The sequence below is a fragment of the Hippocampus bargibanti genome, linkage group LG13, assembly GCF_051943395.1.
Source record: "Hippocampus bargibanti isolate YZ-2025 linkage group LG13, ASM5194339v1, whole genome shotgun sequence".
Taxonomy (NCBI): Eukaryota; Metazoa; Chordata; class Actinopteri; order Syngnathiformes; family Syngnathidae; genus Hippocampus; species Hippocampus bargibanti.
The window spans coordinates 21,390,839-21,413,555 of record NC_142746.1 but is presented as its reverse complement, the minus strand read 5'-3'; the positions used below and the strand labels follow the sequence as shown (position 1 = coordinate 21,413,555).

At 39.2% G+C, this 22,717-nt stretch overlaps 2 protein-coding genes across 2 annotated transcripts in view; one reads left to right on the top strand and one right to left on the bottom strand.

The window, feature by feature from the left end:
• Positions 1–3: 3 nt before the first annotated feature.
• Positions 4–18,671, top strand: edrf1 (erythroid differentiation regulatory factor 1). Its single transcript, XM_089012331.1, has 25 exons — positions 4–372; positions 822–1,042; positions 1,397–1,463; positions 1,538–1,663; positions 1,765–1,889; positions 2,749–2,887; positions 3,179–3,280; positions 4,262–4,383; positions 4,522–4,633; positions 4,700–4,847; positions 4,932–5,043; positions 5,122–5,233; positions 6,385–6,669; positions 6,747–6,818; positions 7,327–7,459; positions 7,550–7,741; positions 8,774–8,974; positions 10,060–10,275; positions 11,274–11,500; positions 12,505–12,663; positions 13,469–13,618; positions 14,679–14,832; positions 14,942–15,057; positions 16,147–16,292; positions 16,920–18,671. Exons 1-25 carry the CDS (start codon positions 292–294, stop codon positions 17,089–17,091), a joined length of 3,690 nt encoding a protein of 1,229 aa, XP_088868457.1. The 5' UTR covers positions 4–291; the 3' UTR covers positions 17,092–18,671.
• An 843-nt stretch (positions 18,672–19,514) lies between these two features.
• adam12b (ADAM metallopeptidase domain 12b) overlaps positions 19,515–22,717 on the bottom strand; it is a 48,988-nt gene continuing 45,785 nt past the window's right edge. Inside the window, exons 22-23 of the mRNA XM_089012477.1 lie at positions 22,189–22,364; positions 19,515–21,327 (exon numbers count right to left, since the gene is read on the bottom strand). Of these exons, the coding sequence (XP_088868603.1) occupies positions 21,276–21,327; positions 22,189–22,364 (228 nt within the window). The 3' untranslated portion in view covers positions 19,515–21,275. The remainder of the gene's footprint in view (positions 21,328–22,188; positions 22,365–22,717) is intronic.

The following is a 22,717-nucleotide window of genomic DNA, read 5'->3' as shown; positions in this document are numbered from 1 at the left end:
GTTTCGTCATGGGATCGTCGGGGTCGCTTAGGGGGAGGAGGAGAACCCCTAAATTTATAATTCCGCGACTGTACTTTTTTAAGTTTGACAGCACAAAACGAAATACTTTCCTTCAATGTTGACCCGAATCCCGTGGTATTCTCCCCGCATGCATAACGTGTCCGATCTCCAGTTGTTGTGTAACAGTTTATCGCTTGCTAAGCTAGGAGACGTCAACTTTAGCTCCATTGATGATTGAAGTGTGTTGGCAGCTCCATGGGAAACATCGACTAGTTTTCGTGGCTGTCTAGTATGAGCTCGTCAGATGGGCACACAGAGCCCGGGGAATATTCCCAGGAAGAAAATATCTCCACGGGAGACAACAACAAACATGTGCGTAGAAATATTTCCTATAAACTGTGTTGACAATAATTCACCCACCATAATATTGTATAGCGTGACCATTGGAGTCACTCAAAATTAAAATCAAAACGAGTTTTCGAACGATACTTAGGTGCATTGTTATTACATCTTTTCTCTTTCGTTATTACGGTATTAACATCAGAATTGGAATTCGGTAATAAGTGTTGCACAATTACGTTGTAATATAATGTTGTTTGAGTTGATTATTTTTCTGAAACTAATACAAGCAAAGCATTTTCTTTATAAATGTATGTTTTGTAATCTGACTTGTGTTATTGGTGCAATCGATTTATTGCTCTTCTTGTAACCATCAATACTTTTCAATTTTCACGATACGCCGTGACCGTTGGTTGTTGCATTGTGGGATGCATTGAAGTCCTAACATCACCTGTGTTTGATTTTGCCTGGTTGCTTCTTAGGACTCAGCGATATGCTCAGCAAGTAGCAGCAGCAGCAGTGAAATCAAGAGCTGCGCTGTGGTCAAGTACTGCGCCGCCCCACCTGCTAGCACGTATGCCCTCCTGCAGGAGAAGACCGACCTCAAGCTGCCTCCCGCTAACTGGCTCAGAGAGAACGCCCAACTGGGAACTGCCGGTACCACCGTGTTGGGCTCCAGTAGCAAGGGCAAGCCGTTTTCAAGGTGGAAAACCTAAAGCAATAAAAATTGAAGTAAAAATGTATTTAAAAATGCCTTTATTCGTCTCACAATGGAGAAATTTAGATATCACAGCAGCAAATACAAAATACAAAAGCTGCTGTAAAGGCAGCCAATCACGCGGCGCCATCTTGAAGTCAAAAAGAAAACAAAAATCAAATAATGTGACAACACTAAAGTCACATTATTTAAAGACGACAATTTTATGTCGAATGGCCGTTGGCCGTTATGTTTAGTGACAAGCAGAATGTGGCGGTAGTTACATAATCTGCCCGTGTGCTCACATTTTATTCCGTGAGACTGAATGTAACATGCCTCAAATGCTTTTTTTGATGACAGTTTTGGAATGGCGTATGACTTTATCGACTGCATCGGGGATGACGTGGACGTCGTGTCAGACTCAGAGGTCAGTGTGACGGTAGTTCAGCGTCTCTGTATACACGTCGTTTATGCTAACCGTCCTTCTCCCCCCTGTGACAGAACATCAAGAAGCTGTTGAAAATCCCTTACAGTAAATCGCACGTCAGTATGGCCGTCCATCGCGTGGGTCGCACCCTCCTTTTGGACGAGCTGGACATTCAAGAGCTCTTCATGAGATCCTCGCAGGTCTTTCCGTTTGCCCATCGGCCACATTTTGACTGGCCGTCTGTGGGATAGCATGAAAGTAGCGTCTGGAAGGGGGAAAAAAAGTTTGTTCTGCGTTGTAGACGGGCGATTGGACGTGGTTGAAGGAGTTTTACCAGCGGTTGATGGATCAGAAGTGGCAGAGAAAAAAGAAGAGCAAAGAGCATTGGTATCAGAAAGCCATCCTGTCCAAGTTCCTCTACTACAGGCGAGTTTGTCAACTACAGACACTGCCCAATTTACGAACGAGATGCGTTCCGAACGGTCGTTCGTAAGTTGAAATTGTTCGTAAGTCCAAATCGTTCGTAAGTTGAATTTGTTCTTAAGTTGCTTCAGTGCTATATTTTGCATGGAATGTCTGTTTAAGACTTATATAATATTAAAAATAATAATACATTTAATTTCTAAGCGCCTTTCAAAACTCTCAAGGACACTTTACAGTCTCAGGGTTTTTTTTTTTTTTTGTGCGGGTGAGCAGCGGCAGCCATGAGCGCCAGTGTTCACTCTGCCCGGAAGTAACACAGCAGCTGAGTTATGAAAGGAAGAGGACAGGAAAGAAAGAAGTAGTAAAACAAAATACAGGAGCTGCTCGATAGATATCATCTCGCTAGCTAGCTAGCTGATATATCAGCTAGCTAGTTGATATATCAGAGAGCTGACATATATATAGCTAGCTAGCTGATCTATAGCTAACTGATATATCAACTTGCTAGCTGATCTATAGCTATCTGATATATCATCTAGCTAGCTAGCAGGATAAGCTAGCAAGCTGATATACCAGCTAGCTAGCAAGCTATCTACTGTATATATCAACGTTTAAGGTTCATATCAGTATGTTCAAGTCTTGTACTGAAAAATAAACATTTAATAAAATATATGCTCTATAAAGATATGTACATGTATAACTGGAGAGAATATTACACAAGTTACTACAAAAATGTTCATATATAGCGTTGTTCGTAAGTCGAATGTTCGTAAGTAGGGGTGCGTTTGTAATTCAATCAGGAGAAGATGTCACGTCATGGGTACGTTCGTTTTATCGGCAATCGGTGTGTATTTTTTGGCAGTATTAACGCCGACTGCGCCGCCGAGCCGGCGGCGGAGAACCTGAACGACGACGACGAGTGCGGCGAGCGGGAGTTCGGCTCGTCGTGGCCCACCGCTTTCACCAGCTCAGACGCGGATGAGTCGGCAGCTTGTAAACAGGTCGATTGATCATTTGATATGACCTAATCACATTGCCAGAGAGGAAAATATACATGAAATGGATGCCTCAGGTTAGGGGATAGAGGGTCACATTAAGCTTTTCACCTCAACATAGTTCCTTTTGCTTGATGAAGCCACAAGAGGGCAGCAAAGCAATACTTTGACATTGGACACAATGATTTTAGATCTTTTTTGGCCCTATTTTCTTTTAATTTATTTTATCCATACTGTTGAGTGTTATTTATGCAGGATGAATTTGTGACTTCTTTTTTTTTGTGTTTGTTTTTTTAGGGACGTGTCCCCATGGCCAGCAAATTCGCTTTAGGCCAGGCGACGTCGGCACCCCAAGAACAAAACCTGCCGGCGCTCTTTAACGAAGGCGAAAACAGTCAGGTCGGGTCTTTTCGTCCGAACGGAATTGATTGCAATTCAGAATTGAATGGCCCATTCATTCATTCATTCATTCATTCATTCATTCATTCATTCATTCATTCATATTTCTATATTTATTTTTATCTGCTCATTTCTTTATTTATTTTTATCTGCTCATTTTTATTTATTTATCGATCTATTTATTTATTTATTCATTTATTTATCAATTTATTTCTTTATTCATTTCTTTATATCTACTCGTTTTTTAATTAATGTATTTATATATCTATTTATCTATTTATTATTGTGTGTGTTTATTTATTTTGATCATTTATTTCTATATTTTATTCATTTCTTTCTTTATTTCTATCAACCCGTTTTTATTTATTTATTTATTATTTTGTTTGTTTACTTATTTATTTGTTTATTTTATTAATCTATTTCTTTATCTATTTATTTTTATCTACTCATTTTTATTTATTCATCGAACTGTTTATTTATTTCTTTATTTATCTATGTATTTCTTTATTCATTTCTTTATATCTACTCGTTTTTTAATGTCTTTATTTATCTATCTATTTATCTATCTATTTTTTATTCATCTATTTATTTATGTATTTATTTATTTATTTTGTTCATGTATTTATCTATTTTATTCATCTATTTCTTAATCTATTTATTTATTTTTATGGACTTATTTTTATGTATTTATTTATTTATTCATTCATTCTTTTATTTATTTATATCTACTCATTTTTTTTATGTATTTATTTATCTATGTATTTATCTATTTATGTATGTATTTATGTATTTATTTAGTTAGTTCATTTATTTATTTTATTCATCTATTTCTTTATTTTTATCTAGTTATTTTATTTATTTATTTATTCATTCATATTTACTCGTTTTTCAAATGTATTATTATTATTATTATTATTATTTATTTATTCATTTATTTGTATTTATTCTTTTGTTCATTTATTTATTTATTTAACTTGACAGGGTTTAAGGAATGACTTTGTGCGAAATATCATGTGGACCTTTGAGGACATTCACATGCTGGTCGGCTCCAACATGCCGATTTTCGGAGGCGGGCGATATCCGGCTGTCAGCCTCAAACTCAGGTCAGATTTTGGAATTGTCGGTTCTGACGTCTGGGATTTAAATCTCGCCGCTAAAAAGTGCACTATAATTTTTTTATTCTTGGGATATTTTGACAAAAATGTCTTAAGATTATTATTTTATTTGTTTTTTGTCCTCAGGGACAACAACAAACCCATCAACATCCTGACCGGTATCGACTACTGGCTGGATAATCTCATGTGTAACGTCCCCGAGTTGGTCATGTGCTTTCACGTCAACGGTATCGTTCAGGTAAGCGTCGGAATTTGCGTCCCTATGACGACCGGAATTTGTTACATTTGAATCTGCGTTTGTCAGAAATACGAAATGATGAAAACGGAGGACATCCCCCATCTGGAGGACTCGACTTTTTCCACCAGGGTGGTCAAAGACATCGCTCAGAATATTCTTTCTTTCCTCAAGTCCAACTGCACCAAAGAGGGTCACACCTATTGGCTTTTCAAAGGTAGCGCAGGAGGGGAATCCACTTTTGAAATGCTCACCAATTTTGATGTTGTTTTTCCAACAATCGCCTGTCTCGTATCGTTAGCTAGCGGGAGCGACATTGTCAAGCTTTACGATCTGACGACGCTGTGCGAGGAGGCCGAAGAGGAGAAGAGCCACAATCCCTTCACGCTTCCCGTGGCTGTTTTGCTTTACAAGTAGGAAAATGTCCATTTGATTCAATTAAAAAAAGGAGCGCGATGACTGGCCTGACTGGTTTACGCTTTACGCTTCAGAGTGGCATGCAACCTGATGTTCAAGGCCCGAGAAAGCCGAAAGCACTACGGGACTATTCGAACTTTGCTTTTAAACTGCATCAAACTTCTGGACGAGGATCGGCACCCCCAGGTTACATTTCTTTCCGTCACTATGCAGTGTTGTTGTTGTTGTTGTTTTTCAACAGACATTTAAGTGAAGTGGGAGGGGGTGGGTGTTTTTGTTTGGTCAAGGAGAACCATGGTTGCGACACGGCTATTTTTTTTACTGCCTACTCACCCACAAAAACAACAAATCTATTTATAGTTTTTTATTGTGTGTATTTATGTATCTATTTGTATATTTATTTGTTATTTATTCATTATTTATTCATTATTCATTCATTATTAATCTATTTATTAGTAATCTAGTTGTTATTAATCTATTATTTTGAGTGTTCAGAAAGGCGCTTGTAAATTAAATGTATTATTATTATTATTATTATTTATTATTAATATATTATTTATTCATTATTTATTCATTATGTATTCATTATTTATTCATTATTTATTCATTATTAATCTATTTATTAGTAATCTATTATTTATTAGTAATCTATTATTTATTATTAATCTATTATTTATTATTGTTTATTATTTATTTATTTTTATTTATTATTAGTTATTCATGTAATATTATTTGTTTATTTATTTAGTTAATTATTTATTTATTACTCATTATTTATGACTCATGACACATGACTCATGATTATTTATCATTTATCATTATTATTTATTATTTATTATTTATTATTTATTATTAATTTATGGTCATTCATTTATAAATTAATTTATTTGTGGAAAGTAGCATTCATTCTATTGTACGGCCCTTTATAAAAAAATGGCACTATTAAATTGGACAAGCATTTTTGAAACTGTTTTTGCCACATTTTATACTACGGACTTAAAGGCATTAAGCAGCAGTCATTTCTTACAATTCTAGTTTTTTAATTATTATTTATTATTTACCAGCATGAAGCTAAACAGATTTCATTTAAGATAAAAGCTATGCAGTTGTGTAAAGCAATCAATGTATACTTCTTTTGTCGCGGCTTGGAACTGAAGCGGATTTATGTGGGACAGGAGATGTGAGACAATCTCTTTTTGTCAAGGGATGCTACCGGATTTTGTTTTTCTACTTCTTCCTTTCCTTTCCTCACTTTGCTGCCTGTGAAATGTAACAACTCCACAAATGCGTCCCAATCTCACCTTCTTCGACCCCCCCCCCCCCCCCCCCCAACGCAGATCATCGCCTCGGCCCACTACATGCTGTCCGAGCTTTTCCAGCTCGACGAACCTCAGGGGGACGACGACGACGGAGGCGAGTCATTCCGGGCTTGCGGCTCAGAGGACAGCTACAGTAACGATGACCGCGAGGAGGAAGACGACGACGACCCGGAGGAGCAGAGCGACGACAGCAGTTCGGACAATCAAGGCCGGATGCAGGACGCCAGTAAAGCCGTGGCGGTCATCCGCTCTGTCGGAGAACTTTCTGTTCCGGAGAAATATAAATCCACTCAGCTGATCAGAGTCTGTGAAATATGTATTTTTTTTCATCACCTGTGAGTTAAATATTAAAGATATATATTTTTTGTCTTTCTCTGCAGCCGGGTTGCGCTTTCCCCATCTCACATGACAAAGAGGAGCGATGCAGACATGTCCTCAACTATGTACTGAAGGCAAGTCCGCGGGATATTAAGCGTTTTTAACAGCCGCAGTTCGTACATTTTTGCGAAATAATCAACAATTTTTTAAAATTTATTTTTATTAATTTAGTTAGTAGGTTTTTTTGTTATGCGTTATTGATTTATTATTGATTTATTTTATTTTTTATTTTTTATTTTTTTAATTTAGTTAGTTAATATGTTGTGAATTTTTTTCCGCCTTGAAAAAAAATATCAATACATTTAACAAAAAGAAAAATAATAATACAAAATAGCCACAGTATCAACAGAGTAAAAGTTAAGGTAAAATATTGAGTACATTTTACACCCAAAAATTTTGAGCCAATATTTTGTGGAAAAGCAAGAATCAAAACGAGTGCAGAAAATCCTACAGGACCCTCCGCACCCTGCTCACCACCTTTTCCAGCGAGTCTTATATAACTGTATAATGCCTCTTTCCTTGTGTGTTCTACATACTCGGCCAATGCAGATGATTCTGATTGTGATTCATAACACCGCACAGGGTCTGAAAGCCGTCGATAGCAGCGTCAAGAAGGAGAGCGAACTCCCGGCGGTGGACCCCAACACGCCCATCCCCCTCAAGTATGAAGACGGAAGCACCGTGGAAAAAGGCGTCTCACCTTTCCTTGAAAGAGGTCACCGTCTAATTGGGCACGACCGCAATAATGTTGACCAAGATGGTGGAAAACTGTTTTTGTTCTTACCCGTCACTTGGTCGGTCTCAGTGGGGCTTTCGCAGGCGGACCAGAAGCATCCGACGCGCTCGGGGATGATTCCGGGCACTTGGCAGCATCAGATGAAACTGCAGCTTTTCCTCAAGGCCTCCAAAGCGTACTACGTGCTGTCCGACGCCGCCACCAACCTACTGAAATACGGCCGAGCTTTGCGCTACATCAAACTGTCTCTGCAAAGCTACGGTAAGCTAGCTTAAAGGACAACCGACACAAGTTGAATTCATAATTTGTAAAATCACTCGAAATGACTTCTACTGAGCGCATTTTACAAATATTCCTCGGCATATAGCTATATTTTACGTTTTTAAGTCTTGTTTACGAGTTGATGACGATGCCGGAAGTGACGTCACGGATGGAACGCCCCTGACCGAGAAAGCGACACACAATGCATTTTGGGTACTTTGTTTGGTCTGAGAACTTTGTGTTGATGGCGAAATTAGAAGGAAAACACATACATAACGCGATGGTGAATCGCAAGACTACTATTTGATACTAGTTGACACAAATTCCCAGCAGACAAATCAGCCCATTTCCAACAGAGCTTGTGCGCCATCTTGTGCATTTTCTAGGACGCTACATTAGAGTCCTGACGGCTCGAATTGATACGGAAGGACTTCTTTAATCGATTGCAAACATGTATGCTTTCCTCTTCAGAACTATTTGAATCGTATTCATAACTGGATGAGTAAGTGTATATCGTTCTAGTTGGCTGGCTAGCTATCTATTAGCTAGATAGCTAGTTTTCTATCTATTTGAGTTATTTCCGTGTTGAGTGAACGCTGGCGCGTGTGGCTGCCGCTGCTCATCCACAGAAAAACTGATCCTGTGACTGTAAAGTGACCTCGAGAGTTTAGAAAGGCGCTTATAAATGAAATGTATTATTATTATTATAACAACAAAGCATCTTCTCCGAATATGAACTCTCTGAAGCCATTGTTTTGACTCTGGAGCAAGGCAAGACGACTTAGCGTGACATCACGAACAAGGGGGCGGGATTATCTGAATCTCCCCTAGTTCCGAGCTCATTTTGTGGCAGTTTTGGGACACTTGTAATCATTTTTGCATGAAGTGCATGTTTTGCATTTGACTAAAAATATCAGCCTGCGTGTTTTGGGCATTTTAGATGCTATCAAACGTTTTTCTGATGTCAGTTGTCCTTAAAAGCAAAATCCAGCAAAAGAAATGTCATTGCATCACCATTTCCTCCCCTCGCAGATGCCTATTGCGCGATCGAAGGCGCGCTCCACCCGCAGGCGCTTCTTTTCCACAGCCACTGCCTCTCGCTGTGCGGCGACATCCAGCTGATGTTAGCCCAGAATTCCAACAACAGAGCCGCGTACCAGGAGGAGTACAGCTACCAGACCAAAGAGGACCAGGAGATCTTACACAGCCTGCATCGGGAGAGCAGCTGCCAGGGTCAGCGACACTGTCACAATCTCAACACAAAGACCGTACAATAAAGTTTTAGTTGGTGGACTGAGGCCCCCCTAAAATGTTTAGAATTATTGGTATTGATCGTTTAAAATAGCCATGGGTATCAGTATCGTGCCTATACTGACTACCACTTTAAGGTTCGCTAGCTAGCTATCTAGCTAGCTATATTATAACATCTATTTGTCTGTCTGTTAATCTATCTATCTGTATCTATCGTCATATCGAGCTATCTATCTGTATCGATCGTAACTAGCGAGGTATCTAACTTTTGTAACTAGCGAGGTATCTAACTTTTGTAACTAGCGAACTATCTATCTTAACTAGCTCTATCGTAACTAGCGAGTTATCTATCGTAACAAGCGAACTATCCATCGTAACTAGCGAGCTATCCATCTCTCGTAACTAGCGAGCTCTCTGTCCATCCATCCATCGTAGCTAGCGAGATTGCTATATATTTATTTAGCTAGCTTTATCTTATCTAGATTTCCATCCATCCATTCATCTCGCCAGCTAGCTAGCAAGCAATATAGTGTATGTCAAACATAGCTAGCTACCTATATTGGTTTCAAACGTAGGTAGCTACCTAGCTATGTTTGTTTCAAAAATTTGTTTGAAAGATATGTTTTTCTATCTATCTATCTATCTATCTATCTATCTATCTATCTATCTATCTATCTATCTATCTATCTATCTATCTATCTATCTATCTATCTATCTATCTATCTATCTATCTATCTATCTATCTATCTATCTATCTATCTATCTATCTATCTATCTCACCAGCTAGCTAGCTGTCTATACCGTGTATGTTAAAAAGAGCTAGTTATGTTTGTTTCAAACATAGCTAGCTAGCTAGCTAAAAATACGGCAATCGCATTTCCACCTCTCGTTAAATGGTGGACTTCTTCCCGACATTATAAATGAGAGAACTGAGGTACTGGAATGACTCATTTTCAGCCCAAATTTGATGTAAGTTGTGCCTTTAAGAGGCAAGGCTCACTGTGGTGGCTAATTTATGACTCCTACTCGTTGCTCTGTACCTCACACTTCCAATTCAAACCCGTTAGCGTTCAACATGGCGACCGACCTGGCCACCGATCTTGAGTACCAGCTGTTTGTGAGCAGCAAGTGCTACGAGGCCGCCTACGAGCTGCTCGTCTCGCCCGCCTTGAAGGAAGACGGGTCGGATCAGCTTGCGCAGGTGCTGAAGCGCTTGGGGAACATCCGCAACGAGATGGGAGTCTACTATATGAACCAGGCGGCGGCCATGCAGACGGAACAAGGTGACCCATGATGTCAGGTGTCTCGTTATCAATCCGCTGTGACTTTATGATGATGATTATTATTATTATTATTTTTACAGTGATACCTCAGCTTACGAACTTCATTGCTTCCCAGAAAGTGTGTGGAAGGCGAAAAGCTTGTCAGCCAAACATTTATTTCCCATAAGAAACCATTAAAAATGAGAATAATCCGTTTCCAGGTCCCCATAAAACATAATTTTCGACTAAATAAGCCTTAAAACCACACAAAATATACCTTGTTTTATGTATAATTAAAGTGCTATTGTACTGTAATTAAAGAAATAAACTGCACAGTACTATATAATAAAGTCGTTTTATTTACCTTAGTGATGGTCGTTGATGTAGTTGCCTCTTGATGATATCCGAATGAAGTTGCCGTGCTTTTTCGGCGATAATACCCTCACTTACACTGTCCCCTGCTAGCTGTTTTTCATTAATCCAAATCAACAGAAGTTTATCAATGTTTTCTATTGAGTATTTTGTATATACTGAGTATTTAATAGTGACAATAAGTGTATTATCTAACTAGGTATGTAGCTAGCTATCTTTTAGTTATATAGTTATCAAGTGGCTAGCTATCTGTTGGCTATCTATTAGCTATCTACTAGCTGGCTAGCTAGCTTTGTGTCTGTGTATTTAACAGTGACAGTCGGTGTATTAGCTAACTAGCTATGTAGCTAGCTATCTTTTAGTTATATAGTTATCAAGTGGCTAGCTGTATGTTGGCTATCTATTAGCTATCTACTAGCTAGCTTTCTATCTGTGTATTTAATGGTGACGGTCAGTGTATTAGCTAACTAGCTAGGTAGCTATTAGCTATATAGCTATCTACATGGCTAACTATCTCGTGAGCTAATTGTTGGCTATTCGCTATTTAATAGCTGGCTAGCTAGCTTTCTGGGGTATCACTGTATTATTGTTATTTTATTTTACGATTATTATTATGATTTATTTTTATTTTTGGGTGGGGGCGGCAGTCAAGACGTCGGTATCGCCCGCCGAGCAGGAGATGTGGAAAAAGAGCTTTGCCTTTTTCGAAAAGGGGATGAAAGACTTTGAGGCCATCAGTGACAGCACCAACAAAGCGCTACTACTTTGCAACACGGGCAAGTTGATGAGAATCTGCGCCCAAGCCCACTCGGCCGTTTCCGTGGACGACAGCAGAGGGGAGTTCTCCCCCGAGGAGGCTCTCTACTACCATAAGGTCACACCCTCTTCTTCAAATGCAAAACACCAATAAAAATGAGTTAAAGTGTCCCAAAACGACCTTCAAAATGACCCCGAAATGGCGAGTTTCAGAAGGTCCCGCCCCCTTGTTCGTGACGTCACGCCAGGACGTCTTGCTTCTCTCGAGAATCAAAACAATGGCTTCAGATTCGGAGAAGTTGATGCGCCATCTTGTGCATTTTCTGAGCGCTACATTGGAGTCCAGACGGCTGGAATTGATACGGAAGGACTCCTTTAATCGATGGCAAACATTTATGCTTTCCTCTTCAGAACTATTTGACTCATATTCATAACTGGATGAGTATCAAGAAAGCATCTTCTCCCAATCTGAACTCTCTGAAGCCATTGTTTTGATTCTGGAGCAAGGCAGTTTGTGAAGGAGTATCCTGCCGTGATGTCACGAACAAGGGGGCGGGACTTTTTGAATCTGCCTAATTCCGAGCTCATTTTGTTTTGGGTAATAGTGGTGTGTCGTTCGCGAACGAACCAGCTCTTATCTTGGATGTGAACGACTGGAGCCCACTCCTAATCGGGAGCCGTATAATCAAAAAAATTATATATTGTACTTTTTTGATATATTGTACTTTTTTGGTTTGTACTTGAGAAATTCGTTTGACATATAATTTACTTTATTTTCGGTCATAAATTAATTTATTAAAAAAAAAATGAGGAGCCATTTGGGAGCCTTAAGAGCGGGATTTCCCATCACTAGCTATTAGTTATCTATTTGGATGGCTCGCTATTAACTGGCTATTAGCTAGCTAGCTTCCGGGATGAGTGAACGCTGGCACGTGTGGCTGCCGCTGCTTACCCACAAAAAATCGTATCCTGTGACTGTAAAGTGACCTTGAGAGTTTTGAAAGGTGCTTATATATGAAATGTATTATTATTATTATTATTATAGATGCTATAAAACGTTTTTCTGATGTCAGTTAGGAAAGCGTCGGTTGTCCTTTAACACTTTTGGGGAAAACTATCCAGGCCATCGACTACTACTTGCGTGCGATGAGGTCGCTGTCTTGCCGGGAGAACCACCAGCCAATTTGGGACAGCGTCAACTGGGAGCTTTCCACCACGTATTTCACGCTGGCTACGCTTCTCCAGGACTACGCGCCTCTCTCCAGGAAAGCTCCGGAACAGGTCGTTTTGGATTACAAAACATCTTGAACTTTGACCCAAAAGGGTGATTGATTGCGTTCGTATGCCAAGGTATCACTGTATTAGCTAGCTAGCTACCTTTGTACTTATTTGAGTTATTCAACTATCTAGCTAACTATCTATGAGTTATCTATTAGCTATCTAGCTAGTAACGTTCTACCTATTTGCGTTATTCAACTGTCTAGCTAGCTATGTATGAGTTATCTAGTAGCTATCTAGCTATCTATCTATCAGTTATCTATTAGCTAGCTAACTTTCTACCTGTTTGAGTTGTTCAACTATCTAGTTAACTATCTATGAGTTATCTATTAGCTAGCTAGCTAACCTTCTATGTATTTAAGTCACTTCCGAGTTGAGTGAACACTGGCGCGTGTGGCTGCCGCTACTCACCCCCAGAAAAACGTATCCGGTGACTGTAAAGTGACCATGAGTTTTGAAAGGCGCTTATGAATGAAATGTATTATTATTATATGCTGTAATTGGCTATCTATTACAATAATACTAAATAAATTTCATAATTCAGTTAGCTAGCTAATACAATTAGCTAGCTAATAGCTAGCTAACAGCTAGCCAGCTAGATGCCTAGCTAGCTAGATAGCTAATAAATAGCCAGCTCCATAGCCAGTTAGATAGCTAATAGACAGCAAATAGCTAGCTAGCTAGGTAGCCAGCTAAATAGCTAGCTAGCTAGCTCTGGTAAATTTGCACGAAATTGCTTGAGGCCTCCTTTTTTGATGAATCACATATTTTTTTCCCGAAATTTATTATTATTATGATTATGATTTAGATTGAGCGGGAGGTGACGGAAGCCATGATGAAATCGCTCAAATACTGCGACCTGCACACCGAGTCCGCTCGCCAGCTGCTGTACCAGTACAGGGCGGCGACCATTCACCACCGACTGGCGTCCATGTACCACAGCTGTTTTCGGAATCAGGTGAGCAAAGCATATCGGCATTACAGATAAAAATTCCGTTCAACCAATCATGTCTGTCCAAGGAGCCATTTTTTGATGGTGCTTTTCATCATTCGGTTGCGGCTGAGCTCCACCCACTCCATCATGTTTTTTTTGTTTATTATTTTGGTCATTATTGACCGGATTTAATAAAATAATGGCAGGTGTTTTTATTTTGTTATTTTTTAGCAGTGACTAAATTCAGACAGCGATTCTTCCGAAATGAATTATCCGCCTGTTTTCGGGCGGCACGGCGGCCATCTTGATTGTAAATTACCTAATATAAAAAGAGAGCTATCCGTTAGCCATCTGGCTGGCTGGCTATTTAGCTAGCTACATATTAGCTATCTATCTAGATAGCTGACGATCTATTGGCTATCTATTAGCTAGCTAGCTAGCTTTCTATCTATGTGAGTTACTTCCGCTGCTCGCCCACAGAAAAAAACATGTTTGTTGAGTTTTGAAAGGCACTTATAAATGGAATGTATTATTATTATTATTATTATTATTTTATTATTATTATTATATGCTGTAATTGAATATCTATTACAATGATAATAAATAATACATTTCATTTCAGAATCAGAATCAGAATACCTTTATTATTTATAAGCACTTTTCAAATCTCTCAAGGACACTTTACAGTCACAAGATGTTTTTTCTGCGGGTGAGCAGCGGCAGCCATACGCGCCAGCGTTCACGTAGCTACCTACTAGCTGGCTGGCTAGCTAGCTTTCTATCTCTGTATTTAATAGTGACAATCAATGTATTAGCTAACTAGCTATTAGCTATATAGCTGTCTAGGTGCCTAACTATAGAGCGAGCTATCTGTTGGCTATCTATTCGCTATCTACTAGCTGGCTAGCTGGCTTTCTAGTTACTTTCGGGTTAAGTGAACGCTGGCGCGTGTGGCTGCCGCTGCTGACCCACAGAAAAACTTATCCCGTGACAGTAAAGTGACCTTGAGAGTTTTGAAAGGCGCTTATAAATTAAATGTATTATGATTATTATTATTATTTAACGTGCGCAAACGTCCATCCAGGTAGGCGACGAGCGCTTGAGGAAGCACCACCGCAGCCTGGCCGAGCTCCACTACAGCAAGGCCGTCCATTTATTCCTCAGCCTGAAAGATGCGCCTTGCGAACTTCTCCGCGCCTTATTGGAGAGGGTGGCTTTCGCCGAATTCACCATGGCGGGTGCGTTACCACGGCGATCTACCTTCTCGTGACGGTTTGAATTCAATGTGATTTTTTTAATTATTATTATTATTATGATGATGATTTTTTTTTGGTGTCTCGCCCTTAGCTCAGAACAGCAGCACGGCTAAGCAAAAGAGCCTGACTGCCGCTTTGGAGATCATGGCGGAGACTCGCTGCGCCTTCCAGATTATTCACAAAGAACTGCTTGAAGAACAGACTGAGGTTGACTTGCAAAAACTTTCAAGATTAACTCTTTGGATGTCATCAACAGGAAACTTAATTTCAGGATTTTATTTCCTCACTTCACTTCCTTTTATTTATCTGTCTATCTGGCTAGCTATCTAGCTATTTAATAGCTGGCTAGCTAGTTAGCTATTTGCTGTCTATTAGCTATCTAGCTGGCTATCTAATAGCTAGCTAGGTATCTGGCTGGTTAGCTGTTAGCTAGCTATTAGCTAGCTTTCTATCTATTTGGGTTGAGTGAACGCTGGCGGATTATTCTCATTTTAATGGTTTCCTATGGGAAATGAATTTTTGGCATACACACTTTTCGCCTTACACACTCTGTCTGGGAACCAATCAAGTTTGTAAGCCAAGGTATCACTATATTTGAGTTATTCCGGGTTGAGTGAACGCTGGCGTGTGTGGCTGCCGCTGCTCACTCACAACAAAAACGTATCCCGTGACTATAAAGTGACCTTGAGAGTTTTGAAATGAAATGTATTATTATTATTATATCAATTAATTATTAATGTTAATTATATAGCTAGGTAGCTAATAGCTAGCTATTAGTTATATAGCTAGCTAGCTAGTTTTCTATCTATTTGAGTTACTTCGGGGTTGAGTGAACGCTGGCGCTTCTGGTTGCCGCTGCTCACCCACAGAAAAAAACGTATTCTGTGACTGTAAACCTTGAGAGTTTTGAAAAGCGCTTATAAATGAAATGTGTTATTATTGTATATCTATTTTTTTCACACATTAATGCTATTTACATAATGGATTAATCCCATTTCAATGTATTTAAATAATAATAATAAATTTGGTTTTGTTATGCGAATAATACGCTGGCGCGAATGGCTGCCGCTGCTCACCCGCAAAAAAAAGTTCTTATCTTGTGACTGTAAAGTGTCCTTGAGAGTTTTGAAAGGCACTTATAAATGAAATGTATTATTTATTATTATTGTAATAGATTGCCAATTACAGCTATAGTAATAATAATAATAATAATAATAATAATAATAATACATTTCATTTCATTTATAAGCACTCACCAGGTGGTGCTGAGGGACTCACCTGTGTTTTTGTGTGCAGGGAAGTCACGCGGCTTTTCCGGCATCTTCGACGCCAGGACTGAATTTCCATGAAGTGACCAAGCTGACCGCTCTGTTTGAGTCGCGCTTCTCCGATCTGCTCCTGCAACTAATCAAAATCATGACGAAAGCTAAACGCAAACCCAGGTGAGCACCCCACTCTGCAAATAACTTTAACTCACAATTCCGACTTTTAACTCAGAATTCCGACTTTTAACTCAAAATTCCGACTTTTAACTCAAAATTACGACTTTTAACTCAGAATTCCGACCTTTAACTCAGAATTCCGACTTTTAACTCAAAATTACGACTTTTAACTCAGAATTCCGACCTTTAACTCAGAATTCCAACTTCTAACTCAAAATTACGACTTCTAACTCAGAATTCTGACCTTTAACTCAGAATTCCAACTTCTAACTCAGAATTCCGACCTTTAACTCAGAATTCCGACTTCTAACCCAGAATTACGACATTTAACTCTGAATTCCGACTTAACTATGAATTCCGACTTTTAACTCACTTTAACTCACAGCTATTCGACGCAGAGGATAAAGACTATGGCGAGTACTGTGATACTGTCTGTATTCATGCCGAACAGTTTCTTTTGGATCTGTTGCTTAAGCTGTGGTAGAAGTGCGACATCGATGCGAGTTAGCATTAGCATTAAGCTAGCGGCACCTTTTTTTTTTTAGGTGGCCATTTTTTAAAATACACCAAATAATAATAAAAATAATAATAATAATTGTTGGACATACAACATTTCTTGACGTGCAGCAAAAAGGACGAGGAGCTGCTTCAGAGTTACAAGAATATTTACTCCAAGATGCTGCGTTGCGACAAGAACACGCCGCTGCTCGCCCGCGTCGCCCTGTACGCCCAACTACTGCAGCAGCTTACGGCCAACGCCGATGGCTACGACGCTAAAGTGCCTTCGTTAGCGTCGTGACGATGCCTTGATGGGATATTACGGACTGAAAATGCATATTTTTGAAGAAGCTAGGTTTCACAGTTTATCCGGTACTCACATATTTTTTAGGGATACAGTGATACCTCGGTTTACGAACCCCTTGGCTTACGAACTTTTTCGGTTTACGAACATTAAATTTATGAAAATTGGCATACGAACTATTTTTCGGGATACACACGCAGCTGCCACAATGAGTGATGTGTCGTTCGCGAGCCAGCCCGTTCTTCTCACAACAAAATGGCAGGCAACTGTTTTTGTCCTCTATCCCCCGCCCCCAGTCTTTGGTTAAAGCCACGTGATTGGTCAAGAACCCAGCAGTGAGTGGAGGCAGACGACAGAGAGAGAGTGACAAAATGGATAGAAAACAGTGAAAGTTGGACTCGTTTCAGACTGCAAGGTTAAAATTCTCATCAATCAGGCTCCACAAATAACCCGCACAAGCCATCTGTACACTTGATGCAAAAATATCAACCCAGCTACGTTCCTCATCAAGTGTTTAATGCTGATGAAAGCGGCCATTCCATTCCATCAAGCCATCAATGACCATCACAAAGGTAAATAAAACGACTTTATTATACTGTACAGTGTAATTATTAAATTATAATACCATAGCACATTTATTATCCATAAAATAAGGTATATTTTGTGTAGCTTAGAAAATTAGAACGTAGAAAATTATGTTTTATGGGGACCTGGGAACGGATTATTCTCATTTTAATGGTTTCCTATGGGAAATTAATTTTTGGGATACACACTTTTGCCTTACACAGTTCGTAAGCCAAGGTATCACTGTATTCAGATTTTGGATGAAAAATGTTTTTGGAAGAACAAGTCATGCAAAAAAAAAAATCCAAAATCTGACCTGGTTCGCACACATTTTAAAGGCAAAAGGTCAAATTAAGCTGTGAAGTCCATTTTCAATTCATCTTGAACTTTGACCCAAAGAGTGAATGTGACTGATTGTGTCAAAAATCAATATTTGATTGACAGTAAGTATAGTGGTGCCTCAAGGTTCATTCGATCCGAATGGAAATTCCACGAATCTGTTTACTCTTAATAATAACACACCAAAGCTTCTCTGACCTCATCAGTACATCACTAATATGAGCTATTCTACGTAGAGGATAAAGATTATGGCGAGTCGTGTGATACTGTCTGTATAAACGAACTGTTTCTTTTCAATCTGTTGCGCAAGGTGTGAAGAAATGTGAGTTAGCATTAGCATTAAGCGAGCAGCACCAATTTTTTTTAGTAGGCAAGCCAGTTGGCCATTTTTTAAAAAGACATGAGAGCATCAGATTAGCATACAAGACCCAGTGAGGGTCTGATTTTTTTTACGGGTATCCCGCTTTCAGATCGTTACGTTAACAATTTTCGGGAAAAGACAGCGTTGACGGTGCTCAATCTGTAACGACTTGACATATTTTTGATATCCTGAGCTTCCGTTTTTTTTGTTTCATGTTGCTTTCTGAAAACCAAAACAGTGCAATTACGGAAACAAAATGTGTCAATGTTGGGCATGTTTGCTGTGATATGGAAATAAAGTTTTTGGAATGTGATTATTGGCTTTTTTCTTTTTTTAAACACTGCCAGTAATAATGCCTATTATTATTATACAGCTATCCAGCTGGCTAGATAGCTATCTATTAGCTATATAGCTATTTAGATCGCTCGATAATGTCTATTAGCTATCTAGCTGGCTCGATAGCTGTCTATTAGCTATCTAGAGAGCTATCTTTTAGCTATCTAGATAGCTGGTTGGCTATCTATTAGCTATTTATTAGCTATCTAGCTAGCTGGCTATCTAACTATCCAGCTGGCTAGATAGATATGTATTAGCTGTCTATTAGTTATTTGGCTGGCTCGCTAGCTGTCTATTAGCTATCTAGATAGCTGGCCGGCTATCTATTAGCTAGCTAACTGCCTGGCTGGCTATCTAGCAATCCAGCTGGCTAGATGGCAATCTATTGGCTGTCTATAAGCTATCTAGATAGCTGGCTGGCTATCTATTAGCTATTTTTTAGCTATCTAGCTAGCTGGCTAGATAGCTATCTATTAGCTGTCTATTAGCTATTTAGCTGGCTTTTTATCTATTTGAGTTACATATGCTTCCGGGTTGAGTGAACTCTGGTGCGTGTGGCTGCCGCTGCTCACCCACAGAGAAAAACTTCTCCTGTGACTGTAATGTGAACTTGAGAGTTTTGAAAAGGGCTTATAAATGAAATGTGTTATTATTATTATTATTATTATTATTATTATTATTATTATTATTAAAAACTGTATGGGATGAGATTTGTAATAAGTCACCTTTTCCACAAGATGGCAGTGTAGGACCAAATGCTGTTGGGGAAGACAAGAGACCACAAAATGGCAAAAACAGACGCCATACACCTGTGTGGTTGCCCTCCAATGGCTTTTGTTGCCTTTATGTAAAGAAAACACACATTTGGGATGTCAAAATGGCAAAAATATGAACCACAATTGCGCACTGAATGTTTTCCTCCTCGCACGCAACACGAAACACTCTTGGAAAAAGCAAAAATTGAGGTCTAGGAGGAAAACACCAACCAATAATCCAAAACGCGATGCTGTGGTGAGAAAATAAAATAAAATAAATAATTCACTTATTCACTGCCAGACGATGTGCAAAAATATGTCCGCTCCAGTGGCCAGGGTTTTTGTCATTGTCACTTGAATTCCAGAAACCCCACGGAATATTGCGTTTTAGGACGATATAAGCATCCAATGCAGCATAAGAAATGTTAGACTGTCTTCTTTCATGACCAAAAAAAAGTTAATTCCTAAATTATATGGGTCTGGAGTTATATGAGCTTGAAATGAGGGCCGCTGTCCAAAATAAATGCAATACATATTCCTTTCATCACTTTGCTGCTGTGAAATGTACATTTCTCCAATGTGAGACTAATAAAGGCAAATCCAATCCAATATTGATTTATATAGCGCTTTAACAACAGCTGAAGCTGTTAACAAAGCACTAACTCAACCCGGAAGCAATGTACATACATTTAACTCAGAATTCAGACTTTTAACTCAGAATTCCGACTTTTAACTCAGAATTCCGACTTTTAACTCAGAATTCCAACTTTTAACTCAGAATTCCGACTTCTAACTCAGAATTCCAACTTCTAACTCAGAATTCCGACTTTTAACTCAGAATTCCAACTTCTAACTCAGAATTCCGACTTTTAACTCAGAATTCCGACTTTTAACTCAGAATTCCGACCTTTAACTCAGAATTTCCACTTCTAACTCTGAATTCCGACTTTTAACTGAATTTAGATTTTTAACTCTGAATTCCGATTTTTAAGTCAGAATTCCAACTTCTAACTCAGAATTCCGACTTCTAACTCAGAATTCCGACTTTTAACTCAGAATTCCGACTTCTAACTCAGAATTCCAACTTTTAACTCAGAATTCCGACTTTTAACTCAGAATTCCGACCTTTAACTGAATTTAGATTTTTAACTCTGAATTCCGATTTTTAAGTCAGAATTCCAACTTCTAACTCAGAATTCCGACTCACCTCAGAATTCCGACTTCTAACTCAGAATTCCGACTTTTAACTCAGAATTCCGACTTTTAACTCAGAATTCCGACTTTTAACTCCGAACTCTGATGAAAGAAGTAACTCCAAGCCTTTCTCACACTGTATTGAATGTTCACGTAGTCCTAAAACTCAATACTTTGCCGGTCCTGCAAATTGGAGCGAGAACGACAAAAACCCTGTCACCAGAGCGGGACACATTCCTTCCTGCACATCATCTGCCAGGCAATGAGTCAATAAATCACTGACAATTGATTTAAAAAAAAAATCATAATTATGTTAATTTATCCCATGTTTTTGCTTTTTTTAAAATGTATAAAACACCTCATACATAAGCGTCCAATCTCCCTCACGCGGAAGAATGTGTGACAAATACAATAAATAGTCCATTGGTACCTGAGCGAGGACAAGATAGAGCACCATCATCGACCAGGTGATCTCATCGCCTTTTTTTTGTTATTTTTTTTTTTGGGGGGGGGGGGGGGGCGTCCATTTGTAGGTGCAGCGACCAGTCCAGCGACCAGTCCAGCTGAGTCTCGGTGATGAATTAGTGCAAATAAAAGAAAGACAGAGACTCGCTCCACCTGGGAGATGCTGCTCAGCAGTTTTTGGGGCTCTTTGGTGGTCTGTAGGGCAATATTGGCGCAGGTCTGGAAAAAAAAAATGTATTAAATTAAATTATAAAAAGAATGTTTAAAGGACAACCGACACCTCGGGACAAGTTGTGTCCGTAATTTGTAAAATCACTTCAAATGACTTCAACTGAGCACATTTTACTATTCTGGAAGTCTTGTTTTTGAGTTGGTGACGATTCCTGATGTGACGTCACGGAGGGAACGCCCCTGACCGAGAAAGCGACACACAATGCATTTTGGGTACTTTTTTTCCATCGGAAAACTTGTGTGTTGATGGCAAAATTAGAAGGAAAAAACATAAATAACACGATGGTGAATCGTTGTGTGTTGCATCAAGACTACTATTTGATACTAGTTGACACAAATTCCCAGCAGACAAATCAGCCCATTAGCAATGGAGCTTATGCGCCATCTTGTGCATTTTCTGGGACGCTACGTCAGTGTCCAGACGGCTCGAATTGATGCGGAAAGACTTCTTTAACCGATTGCAAACATTTATGCTTTCCTCTTCAGAACTATTTGAATCATATTCATAACTGGATGAGTAACAAGAAAGCATCTTTTTCCGAATCTAAATTCTCTGAAGCCATTGTTTTGATTCTGGAGCACGGCAGTTTGTGAAGGAGTATCATGGTGTAACGTCACAAACAAGGGGGCGGGACTTTCTGAATCTACCCAGTTCTGAGCTCATTTTGTGGCAGTTTTGGGACACTTGAAGTCATTTTTATTGGTGTTTTGCATTTGACTAAAAATATCAGTGTGCGTGTTTTGGGTATTTTAGATGCTGTAAAATGTTTTTCTGATGTCAGTTAGGAAACCAAAAAAATGGTGTCGGTTGTCCTTTAAACAAAAAAATATTGACTTGTGGGGACCAACCTGCTGGGTAAGGAGATTGCCGGCGGTGGTTTGGGCACGGTGGGGATGGGGACGGGCAGCGGTCCTCTTCCGGGGATTTGAAGAGCCAATGCGGAGGCGCCGTGACCCAGTCGAGCGTTTCGGCTCAGAGGGTCGGCGGGGAGCGGCTTCCGCGGAGGACTGGGCTTGTCCAAGTCCTGCGGATGATCGAGCAGTTCAGTTCACAGATTTGTTTGATGCACAATCAGAAGAAAAAAAAAAAAAATAGGTGGGCATAGTCAGTTGTGAAACTGTTATTGGATTATACTGCCTCCGAGTGGCTAAGAGAGGAAATGCAACCATTTGAGAAAAAAAAACCCCTGCGTCAACACCCAGAAAAAAACAAAACGAACAACTAAATGTTGTATCGTTTACATTCTGTGACAATTTATGTATTCATCTATTTATCTATGTATTTATTTGCTCATCTATCCATTTATTTTTATTTATTCATGCAATTTATTTATTTTTATGTATGTATGCATTTATTTATCGATTTATGTATTTATTT